Source organism: Chinchilla lanigera, unplaced genomic scaffold (genome assembly GCF_000276665.1).
Source record: "Chinchilla lanigera isolate Chin_1 unplaced genomic scaffold, ChiLan1.0 scaffold00015, whole genome shotgun sequence".
Classification (NCBI taxonomy): domain Eukaryota; kingdom Metazoa; phylum Chordata; class Mammalia; order Rodentia; family Chinchillidae; genus Chinchilla; species Chinchilla lanigera.
This window is the reverse complement of record NW_004955416.1, coordinates 22292345-22320077: the sequence shown is the minus strand read 5'-3', so window position 1 is coordinate 22320077 and position 27733 is coordinate 22292345. Positions and strand designations below refer to the sequence as shown.

The 27733-nt window shown below is 39.5% G+C and overlaps 1 protein-coding gene across 1 annotated transcript in view; it reads right to left on the bottom strand.

Annotated features, from left to right (window-relative positions):
- Window positions 1–27733, bottom strand: part of Mctp2 (multiple C2 domains, transmembrane 2) — a 233957-nt gene that overhangs the window by 132205 nt on the left and 74019 nt on the right. Inside the window, exons 5-8 of the mRNA XM_005381603.2 lie at window positions 5563–5705; window positions 4717–4793; window positions 4088–4199; window positions 232–267 (exon numbers count right to left, since the gene is read on the bottom strand). Of these exons, the coding sequence (XP_005381660.1) occupies window positions 232–267; window positions 4088–4199; window positions 4717–4793; window positions 5563–5705 (368 nt within the window). The remainder of the gene's footprint in view (window positions 1–231; window positions 268–4087; window positions 4200–4716; window positions 4794–5562; window positions 5706–27733) is intronic.

Sequence of the window (27733 nt, the reverse complement as noted above, 5' to 3'; positions counted from 1 at the left end):
ACTGTAAAATTCTAACATGGATGGTATGTGTAAAATATCACCTCTCAAACATGTTCGGTTCAAACATCTGGTCATGCCCTTCTTTAATGAAATTTTAAAGTTATTCCTTTATTTGTTATAGAAAGTCATTATAAGTAAAGGTTGGAAAATATCAATTATGTAAACATTTGGTTTTGCTACAAAGATGAAGTTTTAGCCAAGTAATCTAAAAAAAAAAACAAATGCATTTACCTTGCTAGCACTTAAGTGCTTCCGATTTGACCAACGCTATTGATTGTGTCCGTTGAACAGTGAAAATGGAAAAATGAAAGAGAGAAATGGACTCGTTAAAAAAAACATATTATATCATGTGCTATGGTACAAATTATATTCAGATGACACTCAAATGCTGAAGTGACCAAAAAAGCACGTTTAAACAAGAAAATAGAAACAAAATCACGTGTATGTGGATGTTAGTTTTTCCAAAGTATTTAGAATATAAAGGCAAGAACAGATGAATACTGTCCAATCCCTAGTAGTATACCCACTTTTTACAACGACCTTGAAATATTTTAATTTTATACGTAAGAAAACTAGAATGCCAATTTTCTACTATTTGGAATATTTAGATAGTGTTATGGAAATGTTAATGCTCTTCATGACCACTGTGGGTTCATGATTAGGTTTCTATAGTTTAAGAATTCCATGTACTTTCCTAGGTTAAATTTTCAATACCCAGTATTCAAAAAATAGAACAAAATCTAAATTGTTATTGCCCAGTTAAGAAAAATATGTTTTTGCTCTGAGAAAGGAAGAAAAAAATTGTGAACAGCAAGCAACTTCTCCTCTGCTCTCCTCTGGTCTCTCCTTCATCAGGCATTGATGCTGAATTTCTTCTACAATTAAAATTCTCTGAGCAAAGCCCTCTCATTACTCCTGTACTCTCCAGTCCCTCCAAGGTTTACTCTGGCTAACCAGCTAACTGGCTGTTAAAACTTATATAAATTTGGGAGATTACAACTCAATTGTGAACCCACTTGAGCAGTCCACATTTAATACTATGCTTAACAACAAAAAAAAATAATAATCTTTAAGAAAATGACTTATCTGCTTTGCCAGTATGACCTCCCAATAAATTAGAAACCAAAAAATAAATAGCCTTCAGGGGAAATCCACTTACACTCCATTGACCAGTAACTGGAAACATTGGGACAGAAATTATCTGAAAATATTCTTCATTGATAATAGTTCCCCTAGGGAAATGGTGACCTCAACATTCACCCTACAATTTACACTTATGAATACTATAACCAGGGTATTAGATTTTTTTCTAGGATTTGCTTTTCATAGTGCCAAATACTTCCACCCAATTAAACCACTGAAATGAACTATCATCTTGGAGGTGTATAGCAGTACTTGGGGCCCTTTAATGTATATAAAAGTAATTTGAGTTTCATAACAATCATAAGAGATAAATAAAGCAGAGATTTCATGGAAAATGACTAGTACCGTATACTTATGCAGAGCTATGCACTCCCATATATTGACTATCTCTACTCCATACCAAGCACCACATTTGATCTCAATTTTCATGACTGAGTGAGGAAGACACTGTTTCTATCCGAACTTCACACATGATGAAATTGTAGCTAAGAGATGTTAAATAATTCTGTGAATTTGACCTGACCAGATGACTGGTGGAACTGGGATTCAAACTCATAATTTTAATTACAACCTTATTTTTCTCCAGGAAAAACAACATGCATGTTTGTCGTCTTTCTAGCCAGTGCCTTATATTCTGATTATATCCTACAAATCCATGGGATTGAGAGTAAATTCAGAGAAATTCTGCACAGAAGATTTTTGTCAGTTTGCTTCCATAGCAGCAAATAACACTTGCCTCAGTGATGATGGAAGTAAAATGGGTACAAAACTGAGAGAGTTCAAACTAAAACTTTTCCTTCAGAGATTAAATTAAAATGGTCATTCATAAACAAATCATCCTAATCAAATAATCTCTCTTCTCCAGTTCCAAGTGCTAGTCCTACTTCAGAATTTGATATAAAAATGCCTTTAAAGAGTACTTTAAACTCCATAAAAAGAACAAATGCTTTGACACATCTATCATACCCAAAGGACTCATGATATACACTGTAAGTTGAATAACCACATATGGCCCAGAATAAATGGCTCTTCAATTAATTATTCTTTGGTTGTAATTTGATCAAGTATATAAAAAATGACCAGTCTGAGAAAATGAGAGCAGGCAGGGTTTTCTGTATAACATCTTCATGAAAATATAAAACAAGCATCTTGTACACTATACAACTGGCAGACTAACCAAGAATGAAAAGGCACTTGAATAAACGGTCTGAAAAACTCTTCAATACAGGAATTGGGGAGTCAAATGAAAAAGAGGCAAACTAAATAAAACGAGGACTGTGAGTACTGATTGAACTTTGAAAATATATGAAATGATTAACAAAAATAAATCACTGTTTCTTCTAGTATTAAATGCCCTGCAATTTGAAATAATTTGAAACTAAAACACCATTACTTTAAAACTCCAAATTTAATATTTGAGCATATTTTAAGGGCCAGTATGACTGCTAAACAAGATCCAATACACTTTTAAAAATTCACAAGAATAGTCATTTAAGTGTGCATGTATTCTCATGGGGAAAGCTTCCAACTTCACAGATGCCATTTAAATACATAAGAAATTTTGAGACTACATTGGCTGATAATTGCTCAACCACATGGCAAATGATAGTTTACAATATATATAATTTTACCCTGGTATCCAGCTCTGTATATACTGACAGTGAAAGCAGAATTGTCGATGCAGTAGCAGTACTGTCAAGACTAAGGGGAAGTTGAAGAATAGCCCTCCTGCGCTATATGGGATAGGAAAATACGGGTTTACTTTCAACATCTATTTAAGGCATTTTCACCTTGAAATACTGCTTTTACAGAGGCGACCAGTGTGAACAGTGCCACTTTTTCTTAAAAGTAAATGAGTTTTATTCTGTTGTTTCCAAGAAGTAAATTCTCATAAGGATTTGAAATTTAAAAAACAAATATTTCATCAGTCCTCTGTGAACTGAAACATTACAGTCCAGTGTTTGTATTTCTTTAAGTTAGCTTCTGTGAATTTATTAGTAATTCAGGCATTATTTTCATCAGAAATATGTTAGATTCATGATGCCAAAATGAAGAATATTCTACTTGTCTGCTTTCCTTGTATTCAGGGAACATTATCAGAAGCTTAATTTATAAAGTTTAAAGCTTTTCCTACTAGATCTCACACACACTAAGTTGTAACACACTTTATTCTTTCCCCAGTATATCAGTTGGCTTTAAAAATGCCTTTCAAGTAAGTTAAAATTAAAGATGGATTCCTTTTCTGAATACTTGGAATTATAATGTATAATTCCTGAATATAACATGAGATGACTGATAGCAACATATTTGTACATAAGAACCACTTCAGTCATATCAGGACAAAGTTGAATGTTTTGCTGATGCTATAAATATGCTTGCAGGTAGTATATTAACTAGAAATATCCATGTAAGAGCTCAGAGTACATTAAAATTCGTATCTTCCCAAAAGCATTTCCAATGGAAAACTTAGTAGCTAAACATTTTTAAAAGGGAGATAAAAAAGAAATCACAATGGTTAAAATGTACACTTGACCACATTAATAACATGCAATTCAATAATTAAATCCTCAAAACTGCTTTTCATAACTGAATAATACTTAGTTCATCTGAGACTTAAAAACTACTAAATAGAAATTTTAACACTTAGGGAATGTGCATATCAAATAATCTGTTATAAGCAAACCTTCCACAGCAAACAAGTTTGAATAATAGCAGCACTAACCATATCCTTAGCCAAAAGAGAGACAATTTCTCAATGGATTTTCTTTCTAGTGTTTCAAAAGAGAGGATGAATATAATTACAGATAAGTAACCTCTAAGTCTATCAAATAATATTTCTTCCAAAAGAATGATTATACAAATAGCATTTGTGTGCTAGATTAATATTCAAAGGACAATCACAACAAAGAGCTTACTTAACAAAGAAGGAAAGTGTTCCACTTACATGCCTCTTGAAATCACCTAGTTTTACTACCAGGTTCAAATTTAACACAATCACTCCCATGTCCTCTTCTAAACTGTTTGGATCCTCCAATTTTAAAATGTGTTCAGTTGTTCTGCAAGAAAAAAACAAGCAGCAAATAATTTTAGCACTTCACAGTACTGTGTGGTCTTAAGTGTGTGAGGAGTTTCTGGTAGAAGTCTCTCTCTGGATAAAGATTAGACACAATGCTAAAAAGGCACCAAATTTAGTGAAAATGAACCAACCATATGCAGAGCAGAGAAATTGTATGGTATTATTTAATTCAACAGTTGGTTAACTCATCTGCCTCCCCTACCATCCAAATAAAATGTAAATATTTGTTTTATGTTAGGTTAATGAACCTGAATATTAGCAAATGGAAGTGTAAAAGCCAATAGACACTTTGGAATACATGACAAAAGGCAATGTCTCAATAATCTATTTAGCAGCTAAAGATAAAAAATCATAAATATATGCAGGTATAATAACAATTTAAAATACTCTTTCATTCATTCGGGTTGTTTTGTTATTTGAGCTTAAGAAGAACCAATTAACATCTTGAGATTTCTCTAAAATTCATTAATAACAACTGAAAGGTAAAAATATAATACCTGTTCAGCTCAAGATCACTGAGAATGACAAATGCAGAACCCATGAAATCAGATGTGGTTAAATCTCGATCATACACCTACAAGAAGTTCAGAGGCCAGTTACACACATATATAAGGTAAACCAAACCCATTTATCGAATTACTAACAAATACAAATGTTTGGAAATTTTCTGACCTTATAATAATTTGCAGGTACAGTTAAAGAGAAGCTTAGCCAAGCCTACACATAGAACAAAATTATCCAATCATTTTGCATATTATGGGCCAAAACAATAACAGAAAATACTTATAAGGCAGGACTCATATGATTTAAAACATTATGCACAGTGGACCGCTTTCTGTAGTTTAAATGGTCTCTCATTAAACTTTAGTATTTTTCCACGGTGAGCAGATCTGCCAATTAAATAGAAATTTGTTAAATATTCTACAGCAATCCCATTCTGCACTCATCTCATGCAGTTTTAACCCAGATGTTAGAGCAATTGATGCTTACACCAGTAGCTTGAAGCTCTATTAAGTATAAAGTTATTCTTAATGAGAAAGGCTTTAGTACATGTCACCACCGTGCTACTGGTAATAATTCTTTCACATTCAGTAAGTTTAAATACAGTCAGTAGAAATATTTTCATTCTTATTTTTCTACAGAGCATATTGCATTGACTTGAGACATACAGTTTTAATTGTACTAAAGAATTCCTTCTATACGACTAATATTGATAACCGAGTCCTTGAAAATAATAAAAGAACCAATTGTGGCAAGTGCATTTTTTAAGAGGGCATGAGAGAAACTGAGGAGAAATAAATAATTGTAATAAAAAAGCAGAGTTTAAAGCTATCTGTGATTACCTTCACACGTAGCTTTTGATCAAGACTTTGTATTGGCAACACAACTATTTCATCCCAGACTGGGTTCAAGTTCTTATATATGACTTTACTTTTGTACAGCGTCTTCCCATTCAGCTTAAATTTCACATAGGGATCACTGGTGCCTTTAAAAGAAAAAGAGAACAAGACAGAAGTTTGAAGTCCACATACAAGCCTCTGCTCCCCATTAAATAAGATTGCCTCCACCTTCCCGGCCTCAAAGCCGTTCACTGAGCCCAGCCAAAACAAATGTCTTGCTGTGCAAAGATGAAGGCCCCAGGAGTCGAGGAGGGAGAGCGAGAAATAAAAGAATTTGGGGGTAGATGTCTAATTCCTTTTTGCCTTCAGTAGTAGAATATAAATGGACTCCTCGAGCTTTTTTCTGTTTGGTTGCATTGTAGATATGTCACCTCTCTCCAACCCACAAAAATTCAAGAAATCACATCAGTGTCAGGAGTCCTGGGGAGAAGCCCACCCCTCCTGGGGACAGCAGAGTCCATGAAAAGGGAAAGAAACCACTTTCAGGCATTTAGCCAGATGGCTGAGCCAACAGAACTCTGTACTTTAAAATATAATGATAATAAGTAAATCCACCTCTAGAGCCATTAGCTCAAAAGATGGGGTGCTGGGATTCAGACTGGAACTGGGGGGCGTAGCGATTAAATCGACAGAGCTGTGGTTCTCTGCTGCCCCTGCACCTGCACAAAGGCTGTGTACATTGTTTCGCTGGGGTCAGCCGAACTCCACATCCACCAGGCCCTCGGCTGGCCTTAGCCCTGACACCAGTGGCCTGCCGGGCTCCTCCTGGGGAGCTGTGAAACAGACGCCAACAGGAATGAATAATGTCCCAACAGTATTGTGCCCAAAGCGAAAAGAAGTACTGATGGTAGATCCTCCTCCACATTTTTCAGATCAATTGAGACGCTCTCCCCACCTCCAAATAAGATACCTCCAAAGGTAGTGCATAATTCTATATGAAGCCCGTGGGTACATGCATGTGTGTGTACCATCTCACGGTGCCAGGGATACACTCGCTCGTGAGTACCTGGAAATACTCAATAAAAAGGGCCATCTAGGAGGCTGCTTGATGATGCTACCAAAATAATTCAATTTGGGGAGTGATGTCATAGTTAATTTGAAGCAGAGCTACCGTTAGGTAACAAAGACTAAGAGTCGCTTGTTTACCCATCCATCCCAAATGCCTCAGACAGCGCCCCAGATAGGCTCTCAGAATGCTCACTCAAATGAATTTTGATATTAACGTCACCCTAGGATGTTGCTTTTTAATTTCTAAATTAGTACATGTTTTTTCATTAGTATTAATGTTCCATTAGCACACGTTTGAATTAGTACATAGCGATCTCCATCCTCACGGAGAGTCAGGGCCTGAGCGTGTCTCCATTCATTTTCTTTCCCCTTCACCTCTTCCCCCCACCCCTGCTCCATCTTCAGATCCACGCCCCATCTGCAAAAGCTCCATCTCCCTGACTCCTATTGTCTATCTTTTATCAAAAATCAATTAGCGCATTCTGCCACACATATTTACCAAACCCTTGACACCCGTCCTTAATTACTCCGATCATTTTATTTTCCCAAATCTTGTCTTAGGTCTCTAGTCAGCTCTAGCATTAAAAATTACTGAAAATGCATGCAATAGATTTCCTAATTATTTGAGCTGAAAGGAGCATCGCTGTGGAGCAAGAGGGTGTGCATTCTTTAAAACATCTTCATGGGTTCACTAAGGCACAATTCTGATAATGCAGAATCACGATACCGCAAAGGTCCTGATTTTACACAAAAAATTAAATGTTAAAGATGGACATATATACATACACAATACTCTCTTTTAAGTTTGGCAACGTAGGAATAGAAGCCTAGCATTTGAGACACAAACGCAACCCCCTCACCCCATGTCAGGCAGCGGTTCTGGAGAGGACAGTAAAATGCAATGCACCCGCAGCCATCCAGTGAATTCTCAGTAGTGAGCTAGCAATCTGCCTACCCACCTCCCCTTACCAGTGCAAGAGAGAACACCTCTGGCTAGTCAGACTTTAACAACTGCTCTGGTGTATATATATATATATATATATATATATATATATATATATATATATATATAAAGTGAGGAAAAACTATAATAAAAAGAGGCCTTTAATTAAATGAAATTGCCACTCTGGGATCAGGCCTTCATGCTTGTCAGCGTACTCTCAAAATAAACATCTCAGAACTCGGCCTCAGTGGTGTCACTTTCTCACAGGCAAGGCATACTGGGTAATCCCCAGGCATCTTGACAGCTACATAATGTTCAAACTGTTTCACGGGTGAATGGCGGCAGTTGCATGAAAGAAAATATTAATGTCTGGAATTAATAGGAAAAAAGGACCAGGGTTTACAAAGCCAAACAAGGAAAAGAGGGTGTCAAGTTATGTGGCGTTAATTGTTAGGGAAAATTCGAGAAAGGGAGGGAATACATTGTGATTCTCTGTCTGTGCCTAAATGCCTGACTGTCAGGGAAGTGACATCTCAACTAGGCAGGTTCTGAAAGGGGGTCTGCGGCTCAGGAAAGCAACTCCCAGATTAGCCACATGATGAGCTGACACCTGAATGGGTGGACTTTAACCTTGCGGGCTGAGAGCTTTGTACACAATGAGCCTCTTGTCCCAGAGACTGAAGGAGAAGGACGCCAGGAGCCCGGAGACAGGGTCTCAATCCTGGGGCTGCCCCCAGTTCTGCCATGTGGACCTGAAGGAGTCACAGAACCCCCGACCCAGACACCAAAGTGTTGAGGATCCAAAGCCTGAGTATCTTGCCCTTCTAACCGTCTACGGCCTTCTGTGTTCATAGTTCTGCACTGCAGATTCAGCCAGCCACAGGTGGAAAAAAATGCATCAGTGTCCTGCACTGAACAAACTTTTTGCCTTCTCATTATTCCTAAAACAATGCAGTGCAGTGGTTATTTCTATAACACATTGTGTTAGGTATAATGAGTAATCTAGAAGTGACTTAAACTGTGTAAAACGGTGTAGCAGGGGTTACATGCCATTGTATACAAGGCACTTGAGCATTTGTGGATTTTGGTGCCTGAACCAGTCCTGAACCAGTTCCCTGAAGGTATTTATGGATGAATGGGCGGGCCCACGGGAACTAAAAGACAGTCACTGGTGCTTTAAATTCCTGTCCCATTCCTAGTCCTAGTAACCATGTATGATGGCTCTTGTTTCTGCTCATGCCGTGGGCAGTACAGACGGTCACATCTCCCTTGACGCTGTACCTGTGAGGCATGCTAACACACCTGAACACTCCCTGGTCACCTCCAACCCTTGCTCTATGCTAGGCATTCTGGGATTACCAAGGTGCTCTAATCCCACATTAGGATCTTCTGCATCTGCTGGAAGTAGCCATCCCGTAATGCAGCACCAGACCCCAGAGGAGAGTGTCCCTACAGATTCAAAAAAGTTAGGGGATTATGACGGCTTATAATTGGGAAAAATTAAATCCTAGCTTTGGTGTCAGTGGGGACTGAAATAGAAGATGTGAGTTAAAGGCAAGTCTTGTAATCGTAGCATTCTGAGAGGCTGAGGAAGGAGGAACACAGATTGAAAGCCAGTCCTGTGCAACATAGTGAAACCTCGTCTGAAAATATAAAATACAAAGGGTTGGGCATGTAGCTCAATAAAAAGGCCCTGGATTCAATCCCCAGTCCAAAAAAAAAAAAAAAAGATGGGCGTTGGAATAAGTTTGGGTCCAATGTCAAGGTCACCCCAGCAGAGGGCGCTAGTGCTCAGAGGGAGGTGGAAAGGAAGGGAGCTACGCCAGGAAGTGTCGTGATGTACCCAGAAATTAAGAAGAAAAGTAAGCCAAAACAACACTAAACAGGCAGGTTTCCATCAGGGCTAAAGTGCCCTAAAATAATACAATAAGGAGATTATTTATTATTCTGTAAGAAACGGAGGTGTTTTATTTCCTGTTCCCCTGCATTTTTCTTTTTAAGCAAAAGTTAATACATGCACACAGATCTAAAAGGGTATGAAATAAAAAGTAAAGTCTGTACCCTCTTAATCTTCCCTAAATCCCATCTGCCTAATTTAGTACTCAGCATAAACAGTTTATTGGGTGTTTTATGAGGAAAAAAATATAAGAATCATTTTAAAGGGATTTAACACTTTTATGAATAAAGGTCACTGAAAATCTATTTACCTCAAATCATATAGATCCAGTTTTCTTTTCAATGAAATTGTCATTGTGTGTTATCAATTTATCTAACTAGCTACTAATTATTTTACTAATACAAATAGTGCAATAAACATCCCTGCATAACTACTTTGGAGTTCATAAGCAATTACATTCACATGAAATTTTCAACAGTGGAACTATTGTGCAAATTAATCTGTGACTTGGCGGTTCTGAGCGACATTGTCATATTGTTTTCTAATGTTTATTGAATTTATAGTTGCCCCAGAAGTACAGTTTTTTTTCACATGGCCATAAATGTGGATATTATACACATTTATTTTGTTTTTGTTTTTGTTTTGTTTTGTTTTGTTTTCTGTTTTTTTCCTGTACCGGGAATAGAACTCACCACCTTGTGCTTGCCAGGCAGGCACTGTGCCGCTGAGCTAAATCCCCAGCTCCTATACACATTTATTTTGCACCAACCCTACGTGAAAAATTTCGCTCTCCATTTGCTTCTCCACCTTTTACTTTTTCCACATCTGTCATGTTTCATGACCTGTATTTGCACTTCTCTGTCAGAGAAATCTTCATGTGTGCCATGTGGCTATTTTTCAATGGGCTCATGGTTTGTCTTTGCCTTCACATTTGAATGAATCCTTCATTACAGAAATCAGCCACTAGCTTGTCTTAATTTGCTTAGATATGTTGTTTCTGGTAATAAGTTATTTTCATTTTTATTTATTCAAACTTAGCAAAATTTTACTCATGGCTTCTCAGTTTAACATCTTCCATCTTCCTTAGAAGGAATTTTCTCACTACAGGATATTAAATTAATTGATCCATGTTTCTGTCCACTGATTCTGTGCTTTTCCTTTTTCTTTCTTTTTTTTTTTTTCAGTAAGGCTTCAGTCCATCTGGAATTATTTTAGTATGAAGAGGGAAGGAAATTCAGGTTCACTCATTAGTAGGAGAGTTAAATGATCAGAACCAAACTTTAGAACCGTAAATCTGGCATCAGCTTATAATTTCAAGTGAAGAAGAAAGAGGATAAAGCAAGGAAATCTGGTAGCTAAGATAATATAGCAACAGAATTGAAGACTGAAGGGAAGACCTAGCCCACTTCTAAGTACCTATCAAGTTCTAGAAAAGAGACCATCTCCAGACTGGAAGGGCAGTGTCATAACCACTGGGCAAAGCTGCTGGTTGGGATGCTGGGACATTTCACAGTACACAGTAAAATGTTGAAATATGCTGAGAATCACCGTAAAGACAGCAATAAACAGCCCAAAACTTTCCCATGCTGTATTGAAATTGCATTGTTATATAGAAAACATGTTACTTGGAGCATCTATGAATATAGTATCAATCTCTTCCAAATCAAAGACTCTGAAAGCTAAGTGATATGCCCAGCTGTACCTAATACACATAGTGGATTATAAATACCTAATGAATGAATAAACTCTGAAATTCTATGGACTTCATAGATTGAAATCCCTAGCCTTCCTTTGGGTAAGTTCATGGCCTTGTGCAACTTACTCAGTTTTCTTCTCCCACGCTACCTTCACATGGAAAATTGAAAACTACCCATCTCCAAGGATAATCTTGAGTGCTACATTAACTAACAAAATTCAGTGATGGTAGCCTCCAGCTGTACACCTAGAGAGCTACACAGTAAGTGCTACTATCTTTAGTATCATCGTACTCCAATTAAAAGTAGGAGACTATATGACATTTTATGTAATACTAAATAGTCATCAGCATTATTCTAACATCGGAGATAATGCACACTGTTTACATGTCTCTATAATGTTGTTTGGTTGCCATATCTAAAGGTATAGCATTTACATCACATTTCTTTTCATAAGATAGATTTAAATTTTTGTATGTTATATACTCCACACAGGGATTCCATGTGATTTGAGTCAGTTTCGCTAAAATAATCTTTGCTGTCACAGAAGTAAATAACTATATAAAAATTAACATTTTTCCAAATCCTCGCGAGTATTGGGCACTTCTCTACCTGAAGTCCTAGGAACATTTATAAAAGTTTCAGAGAAATTTGGAGACATTTTAATGAAAACAACAAGGAGCTTGATGAGGACATATGACAACACAGGCCCACCGGCAGGAGAGAATCACCAAGAACCATGGGGTTTCAGCATGCTGTTCTCCTCTTGGTATCATATTGATCACCTTTAGAGGACTGCACTACATGCTGGGGAAAAATGTCTTATCAGTAAGGGGAGCCATAAACAGAAATATGCATTATCCCATGAATGGCTCAAGAAGAACTGTAATGTACACATAAAAATGCAATGCAAATCTAATTATAAATACTCCTCTCTGCTTTTTTTAAACATAAGTACCCACGGCTATTATAAAAAACCAGAAAATCAAATCAAGATTTGGTAAGGGAGAGAAAGTGGGGAGAAAGAGAAGAGGTTGGAGAAAGGGGAATGAGGGAGAAAAAGAAAATTTTCCTGTACATATAAAAGATGAATACGCTGATATGTACTTACCCTTCATGTACTTAAACACACACACACATTATTCACAAACACAAAATGGCTTCCATACGGTATTATTCACCTGCTTTATTCAGTCAATAACACATTGGTACCCTGTGTCCATAAATAAATGTCCACCCTTAGCTTTATGGCTATTTATCTGCATATTTGTGAGTATATGTATCTGTGTGTGTGTACACATCTTTGTGTGAAACTTACATATACATACATACTTAGAAAATTAATACATATTTTTTAAAAAAAAAACTACCCTTCCTAATTTGAACTTAAAATCCACTGTCAAGTACAAGAGCATTGCTGGTAAGAAAAATCTTTTTCAACTATTTAATTAAGTTATAAAACTGAGGCATGTAATTTTTCTGAAACACAGGTTGTTTTTAGCTAGAAGTCTAAGTAAAGGTTTTTCTCAGAGTGGATTGTTCATGGGAAGAAATTATCACCACTTTTTCTATTATATTCGTGTTTTATATCTGATGACTTTCCTCAGAAGATCTTAACATTCCATAATCAAGTCAATAAATATTTATCAGATCTTCAGCTACATATATGAACTTGCACCATACGGACAGTATTTAGAAACATAAAAAGTGTGAATTTGATTTTTTTTTTTCAGTACCAGGGATCGAACTCACAACCTTGTGCTTGCCAGGTAGACACTTAAGCCACTGAGCTATATCCCCCAGCCCGACTTTTTCCTTATCCTGTGGGGTCAGAATAGTAAAATAGTGTTCGTTCTACTTATAATACATTCAAAGACTTCTGAATATATATATTTTTTTTCAGGGCAATATAAATTTAGTATCACTACTGAAATTAAAATTGGGAGACTGTATAACAATTTGTATAATACGAGTCACCTACATTATTTTAACATTGAAGATAATGCACACTACTAATTTGTCTCTCTAATATTCTTCTGTCATCTCTAAAATCTATGTTATATTTCCTTTCATAAGACAGGTTGTAATTTTTATATATTATATATTCCTCACAGGGATTCCTCTATGGTCAGAATAATATATATATTACTAATTTAAAAACATATTTAGGATCTTTTCTCCTTGTTGAAAAAAAGTGAGCTACTGTTATAAAGAGTCCACAAGTTTTGACTTTTTGAGGGTCAGTAAATAAAGAAGCAGACCTGATCTTCAGAACTTAGATCAAAATGCTCGTGGTGATTTGGGGGTTCTGCACAGGTTCTATGTCCCTTTAGGACCTCAGGTAAGTACTCACATTAAGCCATGTGTGTGTGTTGAAAAGTAACTGAACCCTTCAGAACCATAATGAACTTTATGAAAGGTGGAAGGTAGTGCTGCTCAATCTCACGTATGAGAACAAAAGAACTTTTGTGATGTACAGCAAAATGGTGCTGCTTCAGTTAGTAGCAGGTTCAAATCTAGCACAGTTCCAAGCCAAGTTTTGCCCTCTAACATGAAAAGGAAAATACACATGTCCAGTTAGCCCAGCCCAACCTCCTTATATAGGCGGTGCTGTGCACTTTTAGGAGCTATCGATGTTTGTTTTGCTTTGTTTCGCAATTTCAGAAGGATGATTTCTTCCTAGTCTTCTACTGGCCTTCTCATCCATATTTTCAATTTAGCTCACCCTAAGTGAGCTACTACTTAGAACTTTTCTCGCAAGTAGGATCCATGGGCTCCTCAAAGGGTAGCCTCCATCTGCAAACACCAAATGGTGCCTGGAGCATGGGCTGTCCATCTGGGGACCTTGTGACATAACAGCTCTGGGCAATTTGTGAAACTCCAACATAATGAACCATTTTCCAATAGTCAAGTGACAGTGGAAGCACCCATCGAAATTTTTAGATTTCCTGAAATTTGTTTAGCTACTTATAAAGTTTATAGAAACTTGTATGGAATAAATAATGTGATCTAAGAGGGATCTAACAAAGTAGCGATATTGTGAAAGGGAAAGAAATTGCTCAGAAGGAAACAACAACAGAAAGGGAGCAAAAGAGGAAAGAAGGAAGTGGAGAAAAGATGTGTATATATACACGAGATAGCTAAGAGAACTGTTCTCATTTGTATTAGTTCACTGGAAGGAACAGCTAGTGCTTATACTGTTTGATCAGTTTTGCATGCCTGAACCTGGTAATCTGAGCAAGTACTTTGAAGATAACCATATACAATATAATAACCAGTGTTCATTTCCTATCATCTTGTTTTGAAATTCTGTATTATTTTTATTGGGTTTTTTTTTTCATCTCTTTAAAATAAAAAATAAGAAAGAAAGGAGAGGTGAGCTCAATTCGTCTGGGGCTGTCCCTTCTCCCCTATGCGTGGTGTGGCCTCACCTCAGATTCCTCCACCCCCTGCTCCCACCCCCCAGACTGCCTGACTTCCCCTACTCTGTCTCTCTCCATGCCTGACTTCCCCCTAACATCTCTTCTTGACAAGGTCTTCCCCTTTCTGGCTCTGCAGACTGGGCTATTACATCCTCAGTCTCTTCTATTTTCTTTTGCCTTAGGCAAATTAAATATTGTTACACACTAGTTTTATTTTGTTTTCATAACTCATCAACAAGTGTGACCCATGGGGCTGGGGATTTAGCTCAGCGGCAAAAAGCGCCTGCCTGGCAAGCGCAAGGTCGTGAGTTCGGTTCCTGGTAACAGAGAAAAACCAAAAAAAAAAAAAAAAAAAAAAAAAACAAGTGTGACCCAGAAACATTCAAAAGCCGTTTTTGAAGTTCCATCCAAAATCTTTATCAGTGTATATAATTTTAATTTTTTTATATATGCTAAAATAACATTTATGAAATAAGTTAAAGTTACATACCATCAATTGAGGAATGGATAAAAAAGTGTGGTATTTTTATACAATTTTTATACAGCGATATTTTTATACAATGGAGTATTACTCAGCTATAAAAAAGATAAACGCAAGGCTTCTATAAGTAAATAGATGCAACTAGAGACCATACTCATAAGTGAAATAAATTGGACCCAGATGTGTAAATATCATATTGTCTCCCTACTGTAAGAATCTGAAAGAGTAAATAAAACCCGAAGTATACAATAGATATTATGAAATTGAAAGAAACTTCTTAAAGTTTCTCAAACTTCTCAAACTGGGATGAGGGAAAGGAGAGAAAACAAGAAAGAAAGAAGGAAGGGAAAAATTATAGAAGGATGTCTTGGATAACTGTACTGCTGATGTCTAATAGTTTATTGAAAGGAACAGTTAATGCTTAATTTTTTTGATCAATTTTGCATGCTTATATCTGGTAATCTAAACAACTAATCTGAAGACAACAATATGCAATATAACAACCATTGGTGAATTCCTACCATCTTGTCTAGTCAAACTCTGTATCATTTCTAATTTTTTCTGTTTTCATTTTTTATTGTTTTTAATGCTTTGATCAATTTTGTATTCTTATATCTGATAATCTGAACAACTTCACTGAAGATAACAATATGTAATATAACAACCACTGTTAGTTCCTATCACTTTGTTCTGAAACCCGGTATTATTTTTATTTTTTCTGCTTTGTTTTGTTTTTGTGTACGTTGTTGGTATTTTGCTATTGCTCTTTTATTATTATTACTATTGTCTTTAAAATAAAAAAGTAACGCTATGGATATATGAATGAATTTAGTAATTGTATCAAACTGGCTATTTGGTGAATATATGATTGAACCAGTTCTTTTTGGGTTAAATGGTCATTAAGAGAATCTTCTTGCAGTTTTATATTCTTGGTGAGGCCACCAGAAACACACAGGGGTGTGGGGTTTTAGAGGGTTTGTTTTTTTGTTGTTGTTGTTTTTTGATATTTTTGAGACAGGGTCTCGCTATGCAGTTCAGGCTGGCCTTGAGCTCACTTTGTAGCCCAGGCTGGCCTTGAACTTGCAAGGATCCTCCTGCCTCAGCCTCCCAAGTGCTGGGATTACAAGCGTACACCACCACGCCTGGCTCGCTTTTACAGGTTTTAAGCACGTCCCTGTAACACCAAACTCCAGGTGAAAGGAGCCTTGGAAAGTTAAAACCCGTGAAAAATGGAGAAAGGAGAAAGGTGAGACCTGTTTGGAGGGTGGCTCCACAAGGTTAGGGCAAACAAGACAGAGGGGAGAAAAACCCCACAGCTACGTGGAATACTCAGGAACACTCCGAGACGTAACGCATGTTTGGAATCTGCTCTCCAGAAATCCCCGTTGCCAAATCACAAGCAAGTATGTATATCTTATTACTCTCCTCTCTATTAAAAAGTACGAGAAGTATCTGCTGCTCCAGCCGCTGTTGACACGTGAATCTGATAAAATGGACACCAGCTTTTATGGAAAAGAGAAAACACCACACAAGTGCGCAGCGGCACTAACCACAGTGTGATCTCTTTTCATCTCACAAAACGATGCGAGATGCGCACTATTTCTATTTTTCTGCTTCCGGGAACGTGCATAGTACTCAGGCAAACAGAGGTAAACACTGACACTTGTGACGAGGTGAGTCTGGAATCTTCCTGCTGAGTGAATAAGCCAGGCACAGGAAGACACATACCGCGTGGTCTCCCTTCTGTGTGGAATCTAAGGCTGAGTACAGAGTAGAACGGTGGTTTCTACCGGTAGGGAAAGAAGGAAATAGGGGAAGTGCGCAAAGGGAGCGGTGTGGTAGGGACACAGGAAGAAGAAATCTAGACAGCTAATACCAGCATGAAGACTGCAGTTAAGAATACTGTCTTCTACTGGAAACTAACTGGGGGAGGGTATTTTAGTGTCTGTCACACACACACACACACACACACACACACAGTGTATATGAGGTGACAGATATGCTACTTGGGTTGCCTGTAGTAATCGTTTTACTACTATTTGAAGACATCATCCTCTACCTTCAAATAAACAAAATTTTAAAATAAACAGAGAGAAAAGTTAGAGTAAGGTCCTAAGCTGACCCTCAGAGCCAGACCCCTTGTATTCTAAAGCTTCTATAACTATGGCAATGTAAAAATAAAACCCCCTAATCCTGTGATAACTATTTCCTCAAAATGTAGGATGTGTGTCCCATTTCCGTCAATCAAGCGACTCCAAGCACTCAGTGAGGTGTCCTTCCAGGGCTGTGTCATTAAAGGGGACACGGCTTCTTTCTGCTTTGAGCCCTGGGCTCCCTGGTTTAGCCCTGAGCTTTCACCTGAGTCTGATGACTGTGAGACCCCGTCCAATGAGGAAGCACGAGAAGTCCTCCCTTCCCGCTCATTGGCTCCAGCCTGATCACGTGTGATGCACAGGCCCACTGGTATTCAGATGGTCGGTCCCTACAGTCAAGTACCCGCATGTGCAAGCCCTCCCCAGGGAAGCCCAGAGCGTGCAGCCACCTCGCTGTGCCTTGTCCAAATTCACACTCCTAGAAATCATGACCACGGGGCTGTCACCAAGACCTGAGGCAATTTGTCACACAGCGTCTCTGGAACACAGCCCTTCAAAATGTGTCACGCTTCCTGCCTCAAATGCGGCAGGGTGCAAATGGGTAAGGGGTGGTGTTAAAATTGGGTTCATGGTACTGCAGCTAAAATAAAACCTAAGCTACCGATGAGTCACGGGCACACGGCAGTGCCCAGACATACTGGAGCACACACGCCCACACAGGCAGAACGCCCTGTACCAGCATCACAGATGGTAGGACAAAATGAGCAAAGGAAAAGCACTTGGCGTACAGCACGTAGAACCCCACGAAGTGTACTGCTGTAGAAATGGACGCTTGATTCCACCAGCCACTGTACAGGGGTCCCACTCCAGCAAATAAATGATATGCTGAATCCCATTCAAGTTGATGATTTTCAGCTGCGTGGACGCAATTTAGGTGCAGCAAACTTAGGAAATGTCAGGTTTGGCTTTGTTGGTACTTCCTAGGAATTGAAATGAGGCTCGGATGAAAGAATAGGAACACGGCGCAATGAGGCAGTGAGCACCGGATTATCCCAAACCCAACGCCACCAGTGTCCAGAGGGAGGAGGCGGTGGGAGGAGTACTGTACATGAAAAAGCTTGGAAGATGACCCTGCTGGGCGACGGTCTGCACGAGGGTAAAGGAACGTATAGGTATGGACTTCAAAGCTCCGCTGCTCTCACGTTCCTGGGGTACCCGGGCAAGCCACCAAGACTCAGCAAGTGAAGGAGAACAGCTGTGCTGCGGGAGGGGTGTCGCATATTTGAAAGCGTCACGTCTGTTTTCCAATGACAACCTTTCTGCTGCCCTGGCCTGGACTTTTTTCTCCAGCTCCGGGGCTAGCACACTAATGATCTCATGCCATCTGGTGTTCAGCGCCGGTACTGCATCGAGAAGCAAATTCCAAATTTTCCAAAATAAAAAGGGCCGATTGTGACCTCCCAGTACAATAAAATTCTGACATGCAGCTGACATATGGAAAAAGCAAAGTGTAGAAGGAAGTAAAGAGAAATACAAGAATCAAATCCCAATATATATTTCACATTAGTATATAATTAAGATGTGGCAGTTAAATTAGGGATATGTATGGAAAAATGGCTAATTTACTAGGCCTAAAGTAAAAATTAAGTTGTTATTCTGGGCCAAAAATGAAAATAAACTTGAGACTGATGAAAGCAATAAATTAAGGAGGTAAAACAACACCGAAAGTGAATGAATATAGGTTAATGTGTAAGACAGGCCAAATGAAAAAAAGGATGTTCTAGGTACCAAAAGAAAAGAAGATATTCTCCAAAACAAGATTATAAGATTTAAAAGACTACCTCAGCAAAAAATGTATACACAGCATTCAAAGGAAATGACAAATTAGAAAAATATATGTGAATATAGTTAGGAAGCAGCAGATGCAGTGGAAATGAGGGATATACAAAAGAAAAGCAAGTATCTCTCTACTGAACAAACTTCAGGGTCCAAATTTGTGAATATAAATACAAATTAAAGCAAAACAAAGTAATCCTTTCCCTCTATCAAATGAACAAAGGTATTCTACATTCAATATAGGTGAGAGATGGAAAGTGAACCACTTCTCTGCTCATAGTAGGTAGGAAAAATAGGTCTTTCTCAGGATTAACCTGCCAGTGAAAATCTTGAATAGGTCAGATCACATGAAGAAACAGCCAAACTCATATTAATGAAAGACTTGCAAAAAACGAAGTTGGACACAGAGGCTTAGACCCGAGAATGTCCATGGTAGCACTGCAACCCATAATAAAAAATTCTGAATAGACCTCTAATCTGGAATATTGATTAAACAAAATATAATGCATGATAAAACTTTGAATTTCTGCTCAAAACAAAAATTTTTACAGTATACAAAAATATGTTTGGAAAATGACAGGTGATCTAGCAATCTGAAAGCCAGGCTTTGCTCTACCGTACAAGAGAAAAGCAGTTTTAATGATCAAATGAGTGCAGGGTATGCAGTTGAAAATCCTCGCAAAGAGCTAGTCGGCATGTGTTCATGTGTGTCCATTTGCCCCATGTGTGTCACTGTGATATTTGAGGCATGTTTTCTGGGCCAAACTTGAGGTGAAGAAAATAAAACCAACAATCCACCACAGAGTCCTCACTGAAATAATGTGCTTTTTAAACTAATCCTTTTCATTTCTGTCTTAGAAAAAAATAATAAGTGCCTTCAGGAAATACCTCTAACAACCATCTCATTTTTGGCCCAGGTTAGAGGTGGGGATTGCCAAAATCTCCTTTGAAAACTGCAGAAAATAACAGCAAAAAGTTTCAAAACTTTACAAAGAAACTGGAAAGAAGCACTGATCGTAAAACTGATAGGCTATAAGTTCATTCTTTTTCCCACAGGGGACATGCACATGTAAAACCAAAACAAGAATAGCTTTACCATGAATAACTCTAACAATGCACATAGCAATAATACTAGCTAATGGTTATTGTGTTCTACTAGGTTTCACCCTCTTCTCCCCAATACACACACACACACACACACACACACACACACACACACACGAGTAAATCTATCACTATGAACTGCTACTTAAGTCCAAAGTCCAAGAATCCACTCACCACCGGATACTGCCCAACACTTCTGATCATTGCACAGAAGGAAACAATCAATTTTTAGGACAGAAAGACTACTGAGGCCTGGCCCAAGCCCTGTGGAGTCACAAAGCGGAAACTTCCCTACTACATCCATGAGATGAATACAGCTATTGATGTATGGCTGTATATGGCATGGCTGCTCCTTCACCCACGGCAGACCTCTAGAAATACCCACCTGTCCCCCAGTACAGCTACAACAAGAAGAATGAGTTTCTTGTAGGTCTAATAAAGAGGTCTGTTCTTCATAAAGAGAAGCAATATAATCATGAAAATGTTACAATCATAAAAATTGGGGCTGGGGATTTAGCTCAGTGGCACAGCGCTTGCCTGGCAAGCACAACGTCGTGTGTTCGATTCCCGGCACCGGAGAAAAAACAAAAAAACAAAACAAAACAAAAATCATAAAAATTATTGAACTACTGGGGAAAAGTGAAAGCAAAAAATAAGACTTAATTCAAAGGTAACTTACACTGGAATATTTTGGTAATAGCCCAGTAACTTACTGAATACCTATTCGGTGGCAGAGTCATCACACTATTGCAAGAGCTTTAAAATTTTAAACCTTCCTTTCAAATAGGAAAATACTTTATCAAATGAATTTCTATCATCTGCAAAGGAAGTTGTCACTACTCTACAAACAAGTGTCAAAGATCTACCTGTGCTGGAAATAGATAAAGAGAACAATTTATTGGATGAACTGTTCATGAGTTTTCATTGCCTAAAACTTAGGTTAAAAAAAACAACAACAAAAAAAGACTATCAACCCTCAATCCTCTGAATAGGTGATTTTGATGATTGTATGAATTCCAAATGAGGGTTCTTTCACTTCTGCAATACCGGAAACTTGCCACAAGAGGGCAACAGCAACACTGTATACTTTGAGCTCACAGCCGTAAACTGTTGAACTGGCTACCAGCAAGGGAAAACGCAAGGTTTTCATGCCGGGCGGTTCCTTTCCAGGAATTAATGGTGTGCAGTTTAAGAGGGTCTGGGCTGAATATTTTCCCAAGAAAAGAGACCTACGCATGTCACAAAGCTGAAGCTCAAGCCCGGCCTATAACTTGGGGCTGCTGGAGGAGCTCTACCAGCACTAACAACTTTCACCCAGCTTCCTTCCCACGGGAAACTGAGTCAGCGTCTATTTTCCTCTATGCATCAGATAAAGTATAAAGCAGGAGGACTTAAAACTGAACATTCACAGCATATTTCTCTGCTTATGAACCCTCAATCTTAAACCCAAGAGGCATAAATTTTGTTTGATCAAAACCGCGGAACAATTCGCACAAAAAACGAGAAAGAAACGGATGATATAAAGGAGTTGAGGGGGAAAAGGACAAGGAAAAGGAGGGAAAGAAAGAGCAGAAGAAAAGAAAGGCCCAAGTCAAAAAAGGTGAACGGGAGAGAAGAAGGGGGGGGTCAGCAGATAGGCGATGACTGGCTGGGAGGGAGGTGGTTTCCCCTACAGGATCCCAACAAGGGGAACTTCAGGCAATGCCTGAACACCTTAGTGAGGCTTATTCTATAACAAGTCAAGTCGCTGGTTAAAAAAAAAAAAAAAAAGAAAAAAAGAAAAGAAAAAGAAAACAGAAAGGTCGCTTGAGCTCTGAGCTCCACCATGCCATGTCTCTCCCCTAGTAAAGGCTGAGAGCCCCAAGCCAGATATTCACAGGAAATTCTTCCCTGACACAATGGCCGGCAAGAAGCAGTCGTCGACCTGAGGCCACACTTCTGAGGAAGGCGTCTCTGTGTACCCTGACACTGTTCCTACACCTGTGATTACTCAGGTAGGTCCAGGCGCAGTTAGGACCCCTCGGTCACGTAGGAAGTGCAGTTTTTAAAATTACCCGCAGGCTTCCCTGGTTTCACACACACGGACATGCAAACAACCACGTCCACAGTTAGAGAAGGACGGAGCTGGTCACTACAGACGCCGGAGTGGCCCTGGTGGAGGCAGAGCAGGGCATTCCTCCCTTCTCAACACCACTGCCAAGCCCGTCCATTGTTCTGAAGCCTGAGCTTCTTTTTGGTTCTTTCTGAAAAACAACTGGCAACTGTTACAGGCGGCTGAGTTAGACAGAAATATTATAGGCAGTCAGACAGGGCCAGGCCCTCGAAGGAGCCAACATGAAAGACAAGGTAAGATACCTGTGGGCCAGACCTCAAGACAAAGAACTAAACAAACATGCCCTCTTACCTCCCAAGGGATGGACATCCGGGATTGAAGAGCCACTGACCCAACCCCTTACAGGAAAAGCCCCTGTTCTGTATTCATGCCCACTTGCTACGTGAGTTGCTTCCCCATTTGATCCCAATTTAATCAATTCAACCTGAACAATTCTTATTAGCTGATCATGGTTTTGTCCGTTTTCCCCTACCTTGGACACTCTTCACCTAGCGGTTTTGCTCTATGAAAGTCCCCAGGAAAGACAGAGTCGGGGGGTAACCCACTCGGGCCCCCCTTCTGTCCCTCCCTTGGACAGAAGCTTTCTTTCCCTCAATAAATATATTCTGCTCTTAACCTCTGCTGAACTCTTCCCAGATATCATTCAGGTTGGGAGTTTTTATTTTCCTGTATCACAAAGTTGTAGTTTTCACATCTTTAGAAAAAAAAGAAAAACACAGAAAACCTCAAAATTCCACCTTGAGAATCTGCTCAGCAAAGGAGCTCAGTGTCTGAGCCAGGGAGGAGAAGGTTTGGATTAGATAAAGAATGCGTCATACCAGCAAAGCCATTTTCCAGGGGAGGCTCCCGGCCTCTAGACCGACAGGGGGCGCTGCGCTTCCTGGTGGCTTCTCAACTTCCCCACCCACCGAGGGAGTGAGGCTGCTAATCCTTGGTCACAAACCCTGAAGCACTATTCAACCCTCTTGGGATTTTGTCAGAGCTGTCTTTTCTTGAGGGGAACAAAAGAAAATTGATTTTTCATTTCACCGTTTAGCAAAATACCCAAAACAAAACTTTTTGCTACTCGGTATTTCCAGATGGTTATGCAGTATTTGATATTTTGTCATCAAGACGCTTCCTAGATAGAAATAACCGTTGAAAATGTGACCTTCAAATCTTGATCCCTGTCTAATTAAATAATATACTTTATTTTATTCTAAACAAGGTTTTCCGTTTGCTACTTTAATAAAAGCAATTTTTTTAAGAGCCAGAATCTAAAAATCAGATCATAACATTCTAGACAGAGAGATCAGTAAACTTTGGTCCATGAGCAAATCCAGCCCATCATCTGTTTTTGTAAATAAAGTTTTATTGGAAGAAAGCCAAGACCATTTGTTTACACATCATCTACGGCTGTTTTCCCACTACATCAAAAATGTTGACTACTTGGCACTTAAGGGCCATGAAGTCTAAAATATTTACTCTCTGGTCTTGTACATAAAATGTTCGCTGCCAGCCCATGTTCAAAACAGAGAGTTACATAAATGGTAATGATTATGTAATAATTCAAAGAAAATGCTGAACTCTTCCCTTAGCAGAGAATGATTCCTCAGACATAATTTCTCTCTTCTAAAACTCAGAAACAGAGATTACAAAATTGAAATTCAAGCTCTTATAGCTGTTTCTTACAGTCAGGAGCAGCACACTGAAAAGCAGTACCTAATCAATTTGATCTGCTGTCTTTCTGATTTAACAATTAAATACATGGTTCCATATAAGGAGAATAAAATAAGTAACTGGGCTGAAAACAGAGAGGTCACAGGAGCGGTGAAAAGTTGACACAAATTAAGGACCAAGTGTCCAATTCATAGTAGATAGAGAACCCAGGAATGAGCTGGGCATGGGGTCTGAGAGATGTGGGTAATGCCCACCCTTATTACTGACAACTCTAACACATGACTACCAATTAATAACTACTATACATTATTATAGATTTGCCAGTCATTCAAAGAGATTCTGTCATTTGTGACAGCATGGATGAATACGGAGGACATTATGAGTTAAATGAAATAAGTTAAAGAAAGACAAATACATTTTTGCTCACATGGAGAACCAAAAAGAGTCGATCTCATATAAACTGCAGTGGAATAGGCTGAGAAGCAGGGAGGAAGATGGGAGAAGGGGAGAGGTCGATCAAAAGGTAAATAATGTTACCGTCAGAATGGAACAGGAAGCTCTGGTGTCTCTGGTGATTGGTAGCTAACAAGCATGGACTGAATGCTTCAGAGAGCTAGAAGAGAAGACTTTGTTCTCACACAAAGAAGTGCTAAAATCTTTAAGGTTGTTTACCCTGAGGTGATCATTACACAATCTATACATGTACCAAAAGATCACACTGAACTCCAGGAACATACACAACAACTAGGTGTCAAAAATAAAAACAGCAGGCTACGAGGCAAGTGCACCTAGATCCTGAACCCACGATCCATGGGAGGAAGGGGCAACCACCCCGGGAGTCTCCTGTCCACCTACCAGAGCACTGGGACGTACCAGGGTGATGTATCAGGGTGGAACAGCCTGATAACGCATATCAGGGAACGAGAATGAACTGAACAAATGAGGAAAATTGGCAGAGTTCAGCTAGCTCCTAGTGCAGGTCCAGGCCCTAGGCACATCTCCAAATTATATACTGCTGCAGATATTCCAAATTTTTAGGGGGACATGTTTTCCATAACCTTAGAACACTTTCCTCCTAGTCAACCCAAATACACTCTGTATGGAATTCTTCTAGTCTCTGAATAAACTGTTACAAAACGGACTTGATGGTGACTTTTAAAAAATTGTTATTAGTACCTGTTTGCAGTACATAATGACTATTCCCTGTGGGGGGAGTTCCTCCATGTACATAACTCATCTTACTTCCTTCATCATTCCCTTTCCCCTCTCTTCTCTCCCCATCCATTTCTGGGTCTTCTTCATTTTCGTGAAAGTTCTATCTCACTATTCGCTATTATCTGTTTGTTACTTTGGTCTCTGTTTATATAGACCATGGTACAACGTTATTCCTACAACTGACTCAAGTCTATCCGTTTCATGGCAGAGTCGTACTCCACCGTGTATAAAGGCCACATTGTGCCATCCACTCAGCAGTGGATGGCATCCAGGCTGCTTCAAGCTCTGGCTCCTATGAATTGCGCTGCCATAAACATGAGCATTGAACATGCGTCACTGTAGTACCGGGTCTAAGTCTTTCAGAATGACACCGAGAAGTGATCTTCCCTTACAGAGGCATCTACTGCTCCCCATACATCTTGGGAAGAAGAGTCAGGGATTTGCGGAGGCAACTTTGCATTGGTTAGGGTCGCATCCTTTAGCTACGACTTTAGGCAAGAAACGTTGCTGTCCCCCGCCATCCAAACTGACATGAGATACATCTATTTAAAGGGGTGCATCGATACCAATAGACTACAGGAAGGGGCAAGTAATAGCTAAGAGGGAATGATTTTCATGGAAAAGTTTTTGCATTTGGACAAGTAGAAAATGGAACTTATTCCCTATATTGACATGATACATCTGAAAAAAATATGAAAGGGGAGAATCATTGATGTTGTTTCCATAAGATGCAGAAAGAAGCGTGAACTCCACACCCCTGAAGCACAGAAGCTAGGTGAGATCAGGTTTGCGAAAGAACCCACAGCCCACACAAGCAGTGGCATCAGAGCAGAAAGGATTCTCGGCAGAGGGCAGTGAGGGGCGGGTGATCCAGGGAGGATCCGAGGTAGCAGCACTCAGCACAGCACAAAGCCCTGGACGGGCCGGGACAAGTCCCTGATATTAAGCAACATCCAGCAGTGGCACCCGAGGACATGCAGGAACAGAGCGCAGAGGCAGGAAGCTGGAGGGGATGGCACTGAGGGGCAGGGGACAACCAGGAGGCGAGGAATCCAGCCTGAAGGACAGGCTCACCCTGTCCTGCTGCGTACCCTGCTGGGAGGCAGGACTCGGGAAGCAGGAATAGCATCCCTAGTGGGGAAGAGGGACAGGCGAAGGCTGAGCCCGCTTCTCCAGAGCATCAAACATGCAAACGAAAACTGAATCTCCCACAAGCGAGGCAGCAAGGAGAAATGGTGGAATCCCCAGAGACAGAGCACAAACGGGACATTTAAGGAATCCTCGATATTCTCCATGTTACAGAGATGGCATCAGCAGAGGCCATCATAAAGTGAAAATAGACTGTGATAAAAATGAAAACACAATGGCAACTCACTAGTTAAACTTCAGAGCACACGTTGACAAAGCTAAGAATATAAGCGAGCTAAAGACTAGGCTGAGGAATTTTCCTGGACACAAAAAGCCACTGGAAGGAGGAGAAAGGAACAGTAAGAGGTCAAGAAGACAGATCAAGAGCCAGCCTGTCTTCCTGCTTTTCCTCCTCCCTGCCTGCCTGCCTGCCTTGGTGAGGCCTTGCAAAGAAGGCAGAGTGGAAAGGACAGGAGAAAGTAGCCAAGACCTACAGCACAACAGGGGCTCCTCAGAACAAAAACGCCTCAGCTACTAAGCAGGGAAAATGGAAAAACACCACAAAGAAACAACCAATAGTTCATAGGATAAAACTCAAAACTTCTGAAAAACAAAAGAGAGAAAAAAAATTTAGGGGTAAGCAACAAATAGGGAAAATTCTGTTTACAATGTGTAACAAGCAGATGCTAATACTGGAAATCACAACCAGTTACAAAATGTTAGAAGCTAAACACTCGGTTGAATACTGGACCCTTTATGCAGATCAATGCCTACAATCTTCCCAGTGGCCTACACGGTAGTTAATATGACTTTCCTTATGTTACAGGTGATGCTATAAGACAGAAGGGGATCCAGAACATTTCTTAGAGAAAGATAGCCAGGAATGAAGAAGCTAAGGTTCAAGCCTTAGCAGACTAGCTCCACTGACAGCTGTTCAACACACACTTTTTTAAAGTAAGGCCTATCATTCATATCCTCCCCTGTGCTGAGCTGGGCATAGTGTATCCATCACAGCGTCATTGCTGTGGTTTGTGTCTAGATGTCCCCCCAAAGCCTCTTGCAGTCATAGATGGGAATTTTTTCAGAGGTGGCTGGATCTAGGGTGTGTGATGCTGGGATTAAGGGTGTATGATTCCTAAATCAGTCCACTGATTCATTTGGCACTGCCCTAATCCCCAATAGATAGAATATAAAAGGGGCTTAAAGAGACTACTATGATTCCTTGCTTACTCTTGCTGGCCTGCTTCTACTCTTCCTTGCCACCCTGCCTGGAGCCAGCCAACCATGAACTGACCCTCTGTGAACTGTGAGCTGAAATAAACCTCCTCTCCTCTAACTTTGGGTGTTGGGTATTTTGTGTTAGCAAGGAGAAAAGTAACTAACACAGTCATTTATACTGCAGAGGCAGGATATCGATCATCAGTAGAGAATGGATAAATAAGATACTATGGAGTGTCATGTATCTGAAGGAAATAAAACATATTTACATGCAAAACCGTGGTCAACCTTGAAGATATGTCA